The sequence below is a fragment of the Gigantopelta aegis genome, chromosome 5, assembly GCF_016097555.1.
Source record: "Gigantopelta aegis isolate Gae_Host chromosome 5, Gae_host_genome, whole genome shotgun sequence".
Taxonomy (NCBI): Eukaryota; Metazoa; Mollusca; class Gastropoda; order Neomphalida; family Peltospiridae; genus Gigantopelta; species Gigantopelta aegis.
The window spans coordinates 32,848,949-32,865,075 of NC_054703.1; the positions used below are offsets into that span (position 1 = coordinate 32,848,949).

The window sequence follows — 16,127 nt, forward strand, 5'->3', positions numbered from 1 at the left end:
ATCGGTATGATGCAATGCAGATATGAACACGTACAAATAATAATACGATTTATCTTGCTACCGTTACTACAGGTGTTGTTAACTTTTTATTAAGCTTTCAAAGAGGCGCGATTATTTCATAACACTTTCTGTGTGTCCTAATTAATGGGGAACTGCCGTCATTGTTTAAAAGCTGGCCACTGGCAGACAGTAGAGGTATGATCAAATGCCAGTATACACAGTAGAGGCAAGATCGCGCGTGGGTGTAGACAGAGCTAACTACTACATGAACTGTTCTTTTGTTCTTGAATATACATCCGAAGTCCGGAATACAATGCATCCGGTGTCGACAGAGGTTTTTTCTTTTCCTAATAAATTAACTGTAACTGAACGGGACTTTAAAACTCTGCCGGTTTACACATAATGCCGGTTTGGAAAGAGTCCGCTGTGTGTGTGTGTGTGTGTGTGTGTGTGTGTGTGTGTGTGTGTGTGTACCCATACAGACAAACTGTGTGTGCGTGCGTGTGTCTGTGTATATATACAAACTGTGTGTGTGTTTATGCGTATATATACATACACATATATATATATATATATATATATATATATATATATATATATATATATATATATATATATATATATATACATACATACATATATACATACATACATACATACATACATACATACATACATACATACATACATACATACACACACACACACACACACGCTCAAAAAGTTTGTATTTAATTATGAAATACAAGCCCCATATTTTTTATCGTTCTAGGCTTGATATCCTCCACTGGCGTACGCAGGATTTTATATTGGGATTCGGGGGGGGGGGGGGGGGGGGGGGTCGCAACCCACACTATGTATATACATGTGTATATATGACTGTATAAAATTTAATAGTTTCAAAAAACGTTTGATGGGATGGGGGCGTGTTCCCGTGGGCCCCTACCTACGCCACTGCAGGGACGGCGCATGGCCGTAACACTTTTTCAACGAGGCACTTTTGTGGGTTATATTTGTTGTATCTGTGAAAATGTCCTTCTCGATTGAATTTGAAAGAAGAGTCTGGCAACCTCGAGCCATACCACTATATTTTACACTGCCGTCCCTGCTCTGGTGCCACACACACACACACCACACCATTTTGAGCTCTAGTTTAGCTCGTGCTCGTCGTGGTTTCTTGTTTGCTGTATCATGCGCAATCGTAGAACATGTGCCGGTGGGGAACAGATGTTTAAAAAATTGTTTTAAAAAATACGTGTCATATTTATCGACCACCTTAAATAATTGTAATCCCCAGGGATGAAGTGGTCACTGCAGATCCTATCCCACCGTGATGGTCCTTTCCATTACGCACGGGTTCTGTTTAAGAACCACTTCCATGCAAACCCTGTGATTGTCGGTTTGTTTAAAGTTCGGAAAAACTGCTGCCTTGATAGATCCAAGCACTAAACAATGGTTCACCATATCTTACATTTGAAAACTATCTCCAAAAGAATATTCCATCAGTACAATTCAATTCAATAGAATAAAATTTTCGCATTTGAAAAATACACGTGTTCCACCTTCCCAGTAATATGTCTGAAATCACGCTTTCATGTTATGCCGGTTAGCGCGTCATGGGGTCACGTGACTTAGGTTTTGGAGTCGACAGGCGTTTTGGCAAGCGCTGGGGAAAACGCGACTTTTTATTGCGAATAAAAAATTATATTAAAAACGGGTAAATGTTTAAAAATTTATTTTATTGATACTTCATATATATTGTAAAAGGTATACGTAGATAACAAACAATAGTGAATTACGTTTTTGATAAACATGGACCTTTAAAGGAATGTTAAACACAAATATGATTATCAGGTTTTATGTGTGGAATTTGTTTTTCAAAGTATTAGTGTTGTTTGTAAATTAAGTTCTGGGACGATTTGGCTGACATTTGGTAGTTGGTTAGGTGACAGTATGTGCGTTTATGTGGATTGGGGGGGGGGGGGGGGGGGGTAATTATTGATGTAATTAGATAACATTAGTAAGTTCTTTCTTTATTTTCTATTGTTGTTGTTGTTGTTGTTGATCTATTAAAAATTAAAAGTAATCCTATTTATTTTATTGTTAGTTATTTATATTTTATGTGTCGGGACGTAGCCCATTGGTAAAGCGCTTGCCTGATACACGGTCGGTGTTGGATCGATCCCCGTTGGTGGGACCATTGGGCTATTTCTCGTTCCAGCCAGTGCACCACGTCTGGTATATATAAAATTTCGTGGTATTTGCTGTCCTGTCTTTGGGATAGTGCCTATAAAAGATTGCTTTGCAACTAATTGAAAAATGTAGCGGGTTTCCTCTCTATGACTGTCAAAATTACCATATGTTTGACATCCAAATAGCAGATAATTAATAAATCAATGTGCTCTAGTGGTGTCTTTAAATAAAACAAACTTTAACTTTGTTTATTGTTTATTGGCAGCTGATTGACGATTTGGAAGCCGTCATGGATGACGTAGGTATTGATGTACTTGAGAATCTGGTTTTCGACGACGACCCCACCAAAAACGTTCATCAGCTAAAGGTAAGACATACACTACAGTGACTTTATGAGTCTCACTTCTTAGTGATGGGGACGGGACGTTTTCTAGTGTTATGTATCTCCTAGGGGAATGGCGGTCCTCCTAAGGACGAGCACATGCCACTGGGTCATGGACATAATCACAACTTTCTCTAACGTTCTTCCTACTCTTGCCTTGTTCAGAGATCCATTTTTGATATCGGACTACGTTTTTTTTATTCAAATTTACAGCATTTGCCTGATGCGGGGTCGGTTTAGGATCGGATCATGTCAGTGGACTCAATGGGCTACTTCTCGTTCTGCTATCCTGTCTGTGGGATGGTATACATGTATATGAAAAATCCATTGCTGCTAATTAATAGAAAAAAGTAACCCAATGAGTGGCGATAGTGGGTTTCCTCCATGATTTACTACTGGGCTACGTCTCGCACCTTTATTTAATTTCCTTTTTATAAACTGAACAGATAAGTTTAGATAACCAGTCAACAGTAAAAGAAAGGTGTTTGTAACTAAAACAATATATATATATATATATATATATATATATATATATATATATATATATATATATATATATATTGTAATGACCCACGGCAGGTTTCTTCTCTATCAGTGTTGACCCAATGGTCGCTGATACTTATAAAAAGTACACTAATGTAGGCAACTTAACAAATAAAAAAACAGTCTTGTTGAAATAAAATTTAAAAAAATAAAAATTAATATAAGGTCTTGGTAGTCAGTCTTGTGTGTTCCAACTCCAACAAAACTAATAACACTCATAATTAAGTAGACTATCAATAGAGTAAATGCCAGCTTAAAAATCGGGTCACAGCAGATAACTTGATAAGACTCTAATTCAGTTAATTTCCGGTTGATAACTGGAAGTAATTGTCTTTCCGAATGCCTTATAGTAAAATGTCAAGTTTACGATAGTGCACCTTTAATTGTAGACAGGGGTGTAAGCTGTAAATTACATTGGAAAATATTGGCTATGTTCTTTATATGGACTATAACTTTGCTGTTGTGCTCTACGTACTCTGATGGAATTGGATCTTTATTTCTGGCTTTATTTCGTTTCCAAATCACTGTTTCGTTCTGGTCTCACAGCTGACTCTGTCCTGGCTCTGCGACAGAGTGACGCCATTAAGGTCAGGTCAGGTCAGAGAGTTTAACGTGCACATTCGGAGCAAGCTGTTGTAGCGCACACCTGTCCTGGGCGCAGGTATCGGCCTCAGCCAGTTCCTCCGTCCAGAACAGGGAAGGGGTGGCGAGGGTGAAAGGGCAACCGCCTGAACTGTCAGTTGCAAGGGAGCACCTGCAATCCGACCGTTATCGGTTTGGTGCTATGGAATTTTGAGTCCCGAAGGATGAGTCCAAAGAGAAATGGTGTGCATTTATGAGAAGGAAATTAGGCGCATTTTTGAACAGTCCGCCGAAATACTAGTAGTAAAGAAAGGAGCTACGTATATAGTTTTGGAATTTAGTAAGTCTAGATTAGCTCGTTAACGCCATTAATGACGTCGCTTGCTTTTATATGTTTTCAGTCGTACCACGTGACGTCATTTGACTAATCAGAATACGGGATTTGACAACGCGGTGCGACCCGTTTGACGTTATGTTTACTAGCTTGGCTTACTAAAATGCTATTTTCGTAGTTACGTCATCATTATATTTCGGGTTACCCATTACAACATATTATTCCATAATGTTGTTGTACAGTTTGGTACCTTCAGCTTGTCTAATAAGTGTGTAGTTGATCTAGAATTATCAAATGCAACCCGCCAACCCGAAATACGACCTGCTTGCAACCTGACCCCTCGAAAGGTAAGTACCAACCCTATCTAACAAAACGGTGGAAACCGATAATGTTTGTAAAATAACTGGTTCAGCTGTGTTGTAACTGCATTAACACTGACACAATAAGTTACGTAATAACATGCACCAGTAAGTCAACGTGAAAGACTATGGGATAGTCTAACATAACGACGCAACTGTAAGCACAAATCTACAGCTGACGACAATACAGTCTAACGATCAAAACAAGTTTGATAAATTCTAACACATGTGACCGATATTAAATCTAAACATTAAATTATGTAATTATGTCATTCAGCTATATTCTCGCTGATGTACAAAGTTCATAAATTATATCTATAACCATAGCCTGACGTAGCCTTGACTTGTCCTAACACATCTTAGCTAAATAAATCTGTAGGTACGGACCGGCCTCGGTGGCGTAATGGTTAGGCCATCGGTATACAGGCTGGTAGGTACTGGGTTCGGATCCCAGTCGAGCATGGGATTTTTAATCCAGATACCGACTCCAAACCCTGAGTGAGTGCTCCGCAAGGCTCAATGGATAGGTGTAAACCACTTGCACCGACCAGTGATCCATAATTGGTTCAACAAAGGCCATGGTTTGTGCCTGTGGGAAGCGCAAATAAAAGATCCCTTGCTGCTAATCGGAAAGAGTAGCCCATGTAGTGGCGACAGCGGGTTTCCTCTCAAAATCTGTGTGGTCCTTAACCATATGTCTGACGCCATATAACCGTAAATAAAATGTGTTTAGTGCGTCGTTAAATAAAACATTTCTTTCTTTCTTTCTGTAGGTATGGCTAATCATCACTATATATATAGCTATTTTATTAAATAGTAAAACATTTGTCACAGTCACAGTCACAGCCACGACAATGTTCCGTTCTTTTGACAGTTGTACTTCGTAAACTGCACTTTGGAACCTAAACTATCTGCCTCGTATTTGCACTAAAATAGAGTTAATTAAAACATAGTGGACGCCTAAGGTGTGGCCATTTCAATATATATGTACACATATAAAGGCAAATTAATTAAAGAAACATTGCAAACAAAAAAGTAGAAATTATTATTATTAATTTTTTAAACCATTATTCTCCATTACTTAAATCTTCATATTAATATTGTTAATTTTAAAAAGGCAAAAATGCCGGAACATGTATCAAAACAGTCCTTGATCAATGCCACTTTCTTATTTTTGCAGAAACTCGATGCAAGAATTATCGTTGGTGTCTTTAATGACGTCAAAGCAAGAGAAATCTTCTGTACGGTAATGTTATTGTTTTTCCAGACGCCACAAACATGAGGTACAAAAAAAGACACACACACCCCCCCCCCCCCCCCCCCCCCCCCCCACCCCCAAAAGGGATCTTTTGTGTGCACTTTCCCACAGACAGAATAGCACATACCACGGCCTTTGACCAGTTGTGGTGCACTGAATGGAACGAAAGAAAGAAACAATCGGCTGAATGTATCCACGAGGTGGTCCGGTCCTGCAACACAAGCACCTCGGACTAGCGGTCAACCGACTGAGCTAAATCCCGTCACGCACAAAGACAAAGACGTATAGAAGATAATAAGCGAGATACTACTTAGTATGCAATTTATGTTCCAAGAGAAAAATCTTTAGTTGTTTTGATCGTTAATGACAGAGAAGAAAATTATTTTACAAGGGACATATATTTGAAAAGAGAGAGTTTACGTTCAAAGGTTGTTATGTTTAACAACACCATTAGAGTACATTGATTTTTAATCATCGACTATCGGATGTCAAACATTTTGATAAATAGTCTTAAAGAAGAAACCTGTTAACTTTTTTTATTAACAGCAAGGGATCTTTTATATGCACCATCCAGCAGACAGGGTAGACCATACCACTGCCTCTATTTCCCTAAAGAGACCAAACGTGAGACTGATGTTTCGGTTTACCACAGCAACAAACAGTATAACGTTCAAAACCCCAAATCTTGTTTAAGATCACAAGATAATGATATTACTGTCAAATGAAAGCTGCCATAGTGTAGACTTTTAAGAACTAGCAAGCAGGTGACAGACTTTTGGTGTGTTCTTGTGAAAAATAAAATTGGCTGGTACGAAAATTATCCCAATGGTCCCACCGACGGGGATCGATCCTAAACCGACCACGCACCAAGTGAGCACATTACCAATGTTCTATGTCCCTCCCCCACGGACGTGTTCCGTACATGCAGCGAATAAGAAAAGATTTTCATTTTTCGTTTAAATGAAAGTTTCGCCTTGAGTTGCCAAGAGAGTCACGTAGAGAAATCTTAAACTCTATTTCCCTGACCTAGATACACGTCACACGTATGAGGCGCGCAAAGCGGGAGATCACATGGAGACATCTTAAACTCTATTTCCCTGACATAGATACACGTCACATGTATGAGGCGCGTTAAGCGGGAGATCACGTAGAGACATCTTAATCTCTATTTTCTTGACCTAGATACACGTCACACGTATCACGCGCGTTAAGCGGGAGATCACGTAGAAACAACTTAATCTATTTTCTTGACCTAGATACATGCCATACGTATCACGCGCGTTAAGCGGGAGCTCACGTAAAAACAACTTAATCTCTATTTTATTGACCTAGATACACGTCACACGTATCACGCACGTTAAGCGGGAGATCACGCAGAGAAATCATAAACTATTTCCATGACCTAGATACACGTCACACGTATGAGGCGTGTTACGCGGGAGCTCACGTATAGAAATCTTAAACTCTCTTTCCCTGACCTAGATACACGTCACACATATGAGGCACGTTACGCGGGAGATCATGTAGAGACATCTTAAACTCTATTTCCCTGACGTAGATACACGTCACATGTATGACGCGCCTTACGCGGGAGATCACGCAGAGAAACCATAAACTCTTTTGAATTTGTTATTCTGTTTATTACCTTAGCTAACTCTACGTTTTATTCATGTTAGCAGATAATTGTCAAGAATCGAAGTTCTATTTAAATATTTTATTCTGATCAAAACATCTATAATACATTGCATTGCATTAGAATAGCATTTAAAAAAAAAGTTAACAACGAAAAGATAGGCATGAATACAGAACCTTTAAACTAGGTGACGTAGTTTTTTTGTTTGCCAACTGTTATTGGGTCATATGTAGCACAAACAACATCATTGGTTTGCAAGCGCTAATCGCCCAATAATATCGTACATTACACTACTCTCTTATAGAATCTCAGTAAGAAATATCATCATGTCCCCGGTTATGATTGGCCGCTGGGGTAATATATTTTTGTTTTATCTAAATAATGACGATATCAATCAAACGCATGTGCAGGACTTTATGCAGGGGCTGGGGGTCAAGACTGTGGTGAGTAAAGAACAATATAGTGAAACCTCTCAAGACCGGACCCTCTCTAAACCGGAATTGTCTTAAAAACGCATCTTTAGCACTAAAGTTTACCTCTCTAAACTGGAAACTTCTCAAAATTGAACACTGGACGAATAATGCATTCCCAAACTCTTTATTTAACGCAATTTGTATCTTTGAAAACCAAAATGTGTATATTGGAGAAAAAAAAGAAAATTAATTTTTTTTAGTGTTGTTGTTTTTTTCTTTTCCAAGGCCTTCAAAATTAAGTTCTTTGGACCAAAGATTGTGTGGATTTTACCGAACTTCTCTAAATGGTTATGGTGGAACAACGTCTACAAAAGCTGTGCTCCAGACGATATACGGGTGGATTTCAGCAACTACTTTGAGGTTGCCCCTAGAGTCAACTTTCTTCCTTCACGGGACGACAACGGCTATACGCTTGAAGATTTTTGGGTAGCGTATATGAAGGACAATGATAATGATAACAACCGATACATGAACTTGGTATGGGTGTTTAACATTTATAAGGCAATATGGACCATGGCCCGTGCTCTGAACGCCACCATTGGTGACCTTCGAAACAAAGGTACACACGTATTGTTTTTTTTTTTTTTTTTTGGGGGGGGGGGGTTTAAACAATATTTATTCAAATAAATGAAATGGATTGGCAAGCAGGCTATAAGGCTTTGTAAATGCCTCTCCACGAGATGATGTTCCATAGTGTATATATTATTATGAATGACATGAAACATAACATTACAAAAATATCATTTCAGCTATTACATACAAACTACAAATACTGTGTTGTGTTTAAACCTGCAGTACATATATTTGAATCGAGGCAAGAACTCGCGCAACTATAAATATATACATGAGCCTATACTTGTCTAGTCGAGCACCGTTGCGTCGACATAGTAGGGATCACGACAAAATATCGAGTTGAACAACTATCGATTCATACGTTCAGTGAAATATGTAAAAAAAAAAAAATTATAATAATAATAATATACTCTGTCAAAAAAGAAACGCATAGGCGAAATATTCATGGAATTATCTCTTTAATACAAATGGCATAATTTCGTTATTTATGATCGTATCACAATAACATTTGACATTAGTATATGACAATGTTCTTGCTATGGACTGACGGCAGTGGAGGCGTTTTCGTCACCAAACAACGTCGCACGAAAGCGCTGAAGTACATTGTGTGGCCACCAGCAGCAGCAATCGCTGAATACGGGCACGTGGAATCCTAGCCCATTCTTCCTGCAGTGCATGTGACAGTTGCGGAAGCGTCTCCGGGTCACGCTGGCGTACACATCTGTCCATTGTGCTGTCCGTGAAATGGTGCTCTGATGGACGTTCATGTGGCGTGCAACTACTGACTGCAATTCACTTAACTGGAGGCGGCCTATTGCAGTGTTTCGATTCGGCAGGCTTAGTCTTGGCATCTTGTAACTCGTCTACGTCGAAATGTAAATGAGGCATCATTGCGAGCATTGCAGCTTTAAATACCCATCACTACCCCAATCTTTTTCCCGAGTTTCACGTGCATTCGCCAAAATCTGACCATTTCACAACGTGCCACAACGTGCGTTAAATTTGTTTTAGGGTGCATTTGGGGATCCTGTCTCATTACAGGAACATTAACAAACATGGTCATTCAGCAACATTGTACAAAAAAAACACGATATTTTGTAAAATCAAACACTTTTCTTCTTTCCCTATCACCTATGCGTTTCTTTTATGACAGAGTATAACAATGAAATAAAATTAAAATGTACAAACAAAACAAGTCGTACATAAAAAAAGATATACAAATTTATTTTTATTGTAGCATACAATTAATTTTAATTGAAGCTTATGATAATTATTATTCTATGAAAAATAAATTAATCTATTGTACCACTGCATTTTCTGAACAAAGTCAATCGTGTTTTAAAATTTCTATCAATTGTAAAATTAAAATCACTGCTGACTTTAGAACAATCTAAATTTTGTTTTTAACAATTTATAAAAAAAAGTATTAATAAAAATATACATATGCAAGAAATGTTTTGTAGAAAAACAAATAAAAAATGCATACCTAATTCATAAAGTCTAGGAATAATATTTCTCTCGCATTGGTTCGTGACATTAAAGATGCATAACTAACACCTTTACACATCGACGTCTCGTCATTTTGCCATAACAGTCCTTGCATCAACTTCAGATTCAACAGGGCCACAAGCAGTTAACACCTCTTTGACAATGCTGCCGTCTGACATAGGTGGTAAAGCACTTGACTGTCATCGGGACGAGCATATCCCTCTCAACTGAAACGGTTGGTTACTAGATAGGATGTTGGAACACTTTTGTCCAGGGCCCCTTTCCACGAAAGAATTGTAGCTAAGGTTGATTGTAGTGACTTAAGGTGAGTGTTGTAACTGGCTCCATAAACTCTGCAGCCGTTCCACAAAGCAACCTTACAGTATCGTGGAGCAGATATGTGAATAAATTGTGACTTTTGTGGTAAAAACACCAAATTTGGGATATATAATGTTCAACATGTTCTAAATGAGTTCAGATATAGTGCCAAGCTAAATATTTCCCCTGGCGCCCACAAATGGGAAAAATCCTAGATGGCCACCATGCGTAATAGCTTTGGCATATTATGACGTGAAAACACGAATGAAGTGCATTTTACTAGGTTTTGACATCCAAGAAATCCAATGCAAAATACATTAAATCATAATCGTTTGTTTGATTGGCTTTTGTTATTTGTTTATTGCTACTTAATTTAGTTTCTGTTATAGTCAAAGGGATATGTGACTGAATCGTGCACTTTTGATAAAAGCATGAAAGTTGACACAAACATATTACACATCACAGAGATTAGTTTTAGGTTTGGAGACCTTCTCAGTATATATAGTGTTGGCATTGACGGCCATTTTTCATGACAATTTCCCTATATAAAAGCATCGCCAAAATAACCCTAAATAATATTTTATTGTCATTTTATGTTTAATTATTTTCATGAATGAACCCATAGAATTAAAGACATAGTGAAAACATTGACCTTAGATAACCTTTAGAGTTCATTTCAAGGTCATTATTGTACAAATTGATATACATTTTTAACAACGCTTTATCAAAGTTGTTAATGACGGCTTCCCAACTAAAGGTTGTATTAATAAAGTGTTGTTTTGAAATGTGAAGATTATACACTACAATAAAATAATTAATTTATTAGTAAAAGATATTAATTTTATTTTTAAAAATCTATAGACGTTAACCAATAGCTCACTTACAGTTTTTGGGTACATATTTGCACCAAATATTTTACCACTAAATCTTTGAAGACGAATAATGGGCTGCCTGATTTGATGAATACTTGGAGCAGATTTGTCTGTGTTTTTCTTTTTATTACCATGGATTATTGGGGAAGTCGCAGTTTGCGCTGAGTGCCTGCACATTATAAAGTTGATATTATCAAGTTAAACGTAATTATGCAGATGATATATGGGCTCGATTAATCTGTAGTAATCTGTTACACGTAAAAAGTGTAATTTAAAATTAGTTTAGTATGACATTTACGATTAATGATTGCAATACTACATTTTATTTAGCAAACGATGTGCACACTTCCCAGTCTTGTTCACACCCACTAGACTTGCAGATTTTTGTCTTACTGTGTTTGTATGCATCTGCAGTGTTCTATGCAGCTTGTAAATGTCATCCATTTCACCTTCCACTCTACAGTCCTTTCGAACAATATCAAGGTTTCCTTGATAACTTACACCAAGAACAAGACATTGTGTTAAAGAATGATTTTCTATTCCTCTGCCTTTTTGTGTGTACATTACCTTTTTGGCTTTGCTTACACTACCCTCTGCTCTTCGTTGGTGATACATACATGTACCTATAATGTATCTTAGAATGGATGTTAGTACATTGTTCAAACCATCTGTTGTTTAACACTTTGAGATTGCACACAGTACAAAACTAACCAGAGCAAGAAATACTGACCATGCACTGCATTTGGCATTGTTCAATGACAATGCAATGGCAATTGCATCGAGGTACAAATGTGTATATGAGTTTCGGTTATAAATGCAATGCTGGCAATCTGTATTCTTTTGTAATGTTTTGTAGCATCAGCAGCTTGAAGACATGCACGTGTGTTTTGTGTACATGGTCACGAATACTTTACATTGACTCATTATGCGTTCTCTATAATTATAATCAAACATTTTGATGGCTACGCTTTCACTTAATAATACAGTGAACACTTGTTTCTTGTTATACAGGAACTAAAGGCAAACTTTTTTCCATCCCTAAATGTGTATTAATTTTCCCTTGTGTTTATTTCCCTTGTGGCTGGCTCAACTTTGTACATATGAAAGATAATGTCAAACATAATATGTGAACTGCATTTTTATGTAGAATATCAACATAGATGCATAATCCTCAAATTTGTTTGGCGATAGCTGCACCACCAATGACCACTTAGTCCATGGTGTCATCAGTCTTGCCCAAAATTTTCAAATGAAGTACCTGGGATTTGTTTTCCCACTAAGCCTTACGTTACCATAGTCAAGTGATGGTGGTGGCTGAAATGATAGTTTTTCATAGAAAAGGAAGTGCTCTACGTTCATGTCACATACCTGGTAGGCAATGTGAACAGTTGCTGTCATGTTTTAACAACTGCTCTTGTGCCTGTGGATTTTTGAAAATGTCAACTATTGGCTTCTTTATACGATCAACCTGTCACATAATATCACCATGTTTTACAGGTGTACAGTCACAATGTTAAAAGAGGACGTCAATACATCTAGCAAGCTAATGTACGGAAGAGTCATTGCAGGTGTGTGAGAGTATCCACATGATATGGATGTGTCTGAACTCAGCACACCGAACTCATCGCCACAACGCAATCTTTGGTGTCTGTTTCACATGCATGGCAGTGTCAGCATGTGAGCAATATGAAACCAATCAAGTTATTTGTCGATTTATCTTACGAAAGAATCTGTTCACTACAGCTGTAGTTGACAACATTGACCACAATCCCAGCTCAGCGACTGCTACTGGTGAATTTCATAGTACAGGCAAACTGGTACATCAGAGTCTGATGGTGCTGGAGGCAAAAGACCTACACTGAAGACTGGACCATAAAATTAATATTATCCCACCACTACCAGAATCGTACATAAATTTGACCCCGGGGAGCAAGGACTCTCTCATCGCTACCATAGAAGGTACTCTCACAGGCAATGATCATTCTTTAAAGGCTGCCCTCGAAGATGAGAAGAAGTGGCAAACAGAAACACAGCTAGTCATAAGCAAAGAGAAACAAAGCTACTCATAAGCAAAGAGAAACACATCTAGTCATAACCAAAGAGAAACAGATACTCATAAGCAAAGAAAAACACAGCTACTCATAAGCAAAGAGAAACACAGCTGCTCATAAGCAAAGAGAAACACAGCTACCCATAAGCAAAGGGAAGCACAGCTACTCATAAGCAAAGAGAAACAAAGCATTACGGATCCAATTACATGGGCTGCATTTCATGCAAGTTCACTGCAACCAGGCAACTATAACGTCACCATCAATTCACTTCTACCATTGATCCCTGATGATTCCAAAACTGACTGATTCGTCATTCGGTGGATGTTGTCCAGTATGCTGTCAATTTGTAAAACCCTGGACATATTCCTGTGATAACACTGGACCTGACACTGTTCACGACTGCTAAACTAATTCAGTGGCAGTGGCCAAATGAATATGGAGAACAACAGTTTGTCATTGTGCTTGGTAGCGTACACATTAAGCTAACCACATTGAGAACTCTTGGAGATGTCCTTGAAGGTAGTGGCTGAACAAATGCTCTGGCTTTAGAATATATTACTACACCCGAAACGGCTGATTCTTTTCTCAACTGCTAACACGTCACACGAACGAGATACGCACACCAGGTGACATGCCGTGCTTAATCAATTCTTCAAAAATCCTATGATGCATATAACAGTGAAGAAACCGAATCAATTCGTTTTGGCGCCTGGTGGTTGGAACGAGCTGAGGCATTTCCACAATTTCATTATTGGTTTACTGTAATGCAGTTTTAGCTCCTCATAATGGTGTATGTGTGATCTCTTCGCGAATCAAACTTCGCACTCATATTTCTACCCTAACAGCACAACCTCCCTGTGTTTTTTCCTTGGACCACACTCACTATTCGAGGTGGCTTCCCATACGTGATATGACGACATTGCAAGACCATATCCCGATGTAGCAAGGCAATTCATACAGGGTACCTTTGTTGTTCACAAAACATTAATCCCAGAAGCTGCAGTATCTTGTTTGGAGTTGCTACGATGTGATTGCAAGAAGGGGTGCAGAAGGCAATGCAAGTGTCTTACGGCAGTTCTGAAATGTGGTGGAAACCGACTACGTGGTCCTTGGAAATTAAAATACTGCCTGCTGTTGTTATTTTAAAAGTGGAAGTGTGTCAGAGTGCCTCCCCCTCCCCCGGTGCTAGAGGAATTTTTCAAATTGTGGTAAAAAATTATAGAAATATGCATGGGAAAATTAGGTGGCCTGATACCTTTTTCACCGTCTACCCACAATATTAGATGTAATCCATATACAAATGTGCAGTGCTCTGTTTGTAACCATATATAGCTGTTTGGCAGCATTGCTAATATGAATAAATGTGGTTATCCAGATTCGGGTATTTTCGCTAACGGCCAAAACAAAAAAAATGGAGAAAAAAACCCACCGGAATATATCAATATTTAACAGTTATGAATTTGCGGAGCCCTGTAGGGCCTCTGTATTGCTTCAGCAGTACTCTCAGAATTAATAACGTGTGCGTGAGGAATATAAACACAAACAACACGAAAAAACACACACACTCCCAAAAAAAAATCCCACAAAAACCAAAACCAAAACAACAAAGAAAAACAAAAAAACAACAACACATAACTCTCTCTCTCTCTCTCTCTCTCTCTCTCTCTCTCTCTCTCTCTCTCTCTCTCTCTCTCTCTCTCTCTCTCTCTCTCTCTCTCTCTCTCTCTCTCTCTCTCTCTCTCTCTCTCTCTCTCTCTCTCTCTCTCTCTCTCTCTGTGTGTGTGTGTATGTGTGTGTATATATATATATCCTTTTAAATTTGTTTTTCGTTTTTGTTGTTGTTATTTTCGTTTTATAGGGTATGGACTTGATGCTTTTTCCTACACAGACAGCTATAATATTAGCAAACTAATCAAGCATAATGTAGAAAAGACTAACTTCAGTTCAATATTCGGCCGTGTGTCATTTCATTCACGTGGGGAGACAAGGAACATGCTGAACATTCTGCAGGTTCAAGGTATGGACACTTATAGAAGAAGACGTTTGTTGTGTTTAACGACACCACAAGAGCACACTGAAGGGAAGGAAGGGAATGTTTTATTTAATGATACTCAACACATTTTATTTACGGTTATATGGCGTCAGACATGGTTAAGGACCACACAGATATTGAGAGAGGAAACCCTCTGTCGCCACTTCATGGGCTACTATTTTCGATTAGCAACAAGGGATCTTTTATATGCACCATCTCAGACAGGATAACACATACCACGGCCTTTGATATACCAGTCCTGGTGCACTGGCTGGAACGAGAAATAGCCCAATGGGCCCACCGATGGGGATAAATCCCAAACCGACCATGTATCAAGCGAGCACTTTACCACTGGGCTACGTCCATAGATGTTATTGTGGATATTATATCTGTAGGGGTTGATTCAGGATTTTGTAAAACGTTGGGGGGGGGGGGGGGGGGGGGTGTCAATAAAAAAAATAAAAGTACAATGAGCCGAACCCCTAAGGCTTGTGACAGAAGATACGAAGGGTAAGATGTCGTACCCTAAAATCTTGGAAAATTAATCTATTTTTATATGTTTTATAAAGATTATGGTAAGAGAACTGCTGTTTGACATGTATAAAAGTGTATGAAATGCAGTGTCCAATTTCAAAATATTTAAAACCCATAACCTTCTTGTAGCAGTCGTTCTAGTCAGTGCCCCACGTCTAGTATATTAAAGGCTGTGGTATGTGCTATCCTGTTTATAGGATGGTGCATATAAAAGATCCCTTCTATTAATGGAAAAATGTAGCAGGTTTCCTCTCTAAAACTAAAATGAAAAAAAACACCCCCAAATAGTTGACATCGTAGCCGGTGGTTAATAAATCAATGTGTTCTAGTGGCGTTGTTAAACAAAACAAACATTTTTCTTGTAACAGAAAGACTACATCGTAAAGGAAGCGAGGTCTGTAATTTTTTTAATTTGAAAACATATTTTATTGCATAAACAACAAAAGGTTTTGGCAGAAGTTTGCCATCTTACTAGGCCCTCTCCTATATACATACAATTACA

General features: G+C 38.3%; 1 protein-coding gene across 1 annotated transcript in view; it reads left to right on the forward strand.

Moving 5' to 3' along the window:
• Nucleotides 1-16,127, forward strand: part of LOC121373813 (gamma-aminobutyric acid type B receptor subunit 2-like) — an 86,705-nt gene that overhangs the window by 26,077 nt on the left and 44,501 nt on the right. Inside the window, exons 4-7 of the mRNA XM_041500589.1 lie at nt 2,459-2,560; nt 5,574-5,639; nt 7,983-8,316; nt 14,918-15,076. Coding sequence (XP_041356523.1) covers nt 2,459-2,560; nt 5,574-5,639; nt 7,983-8,316; nt 14,918-15,076 — 661 coding nt within the window. The remainder of the gene's footprint in view (nt 1-2,458; nt 2,561-5,573; nt 5,640-7,982; nt 8,317-14,917; nt 15,077-16,127) is intronic.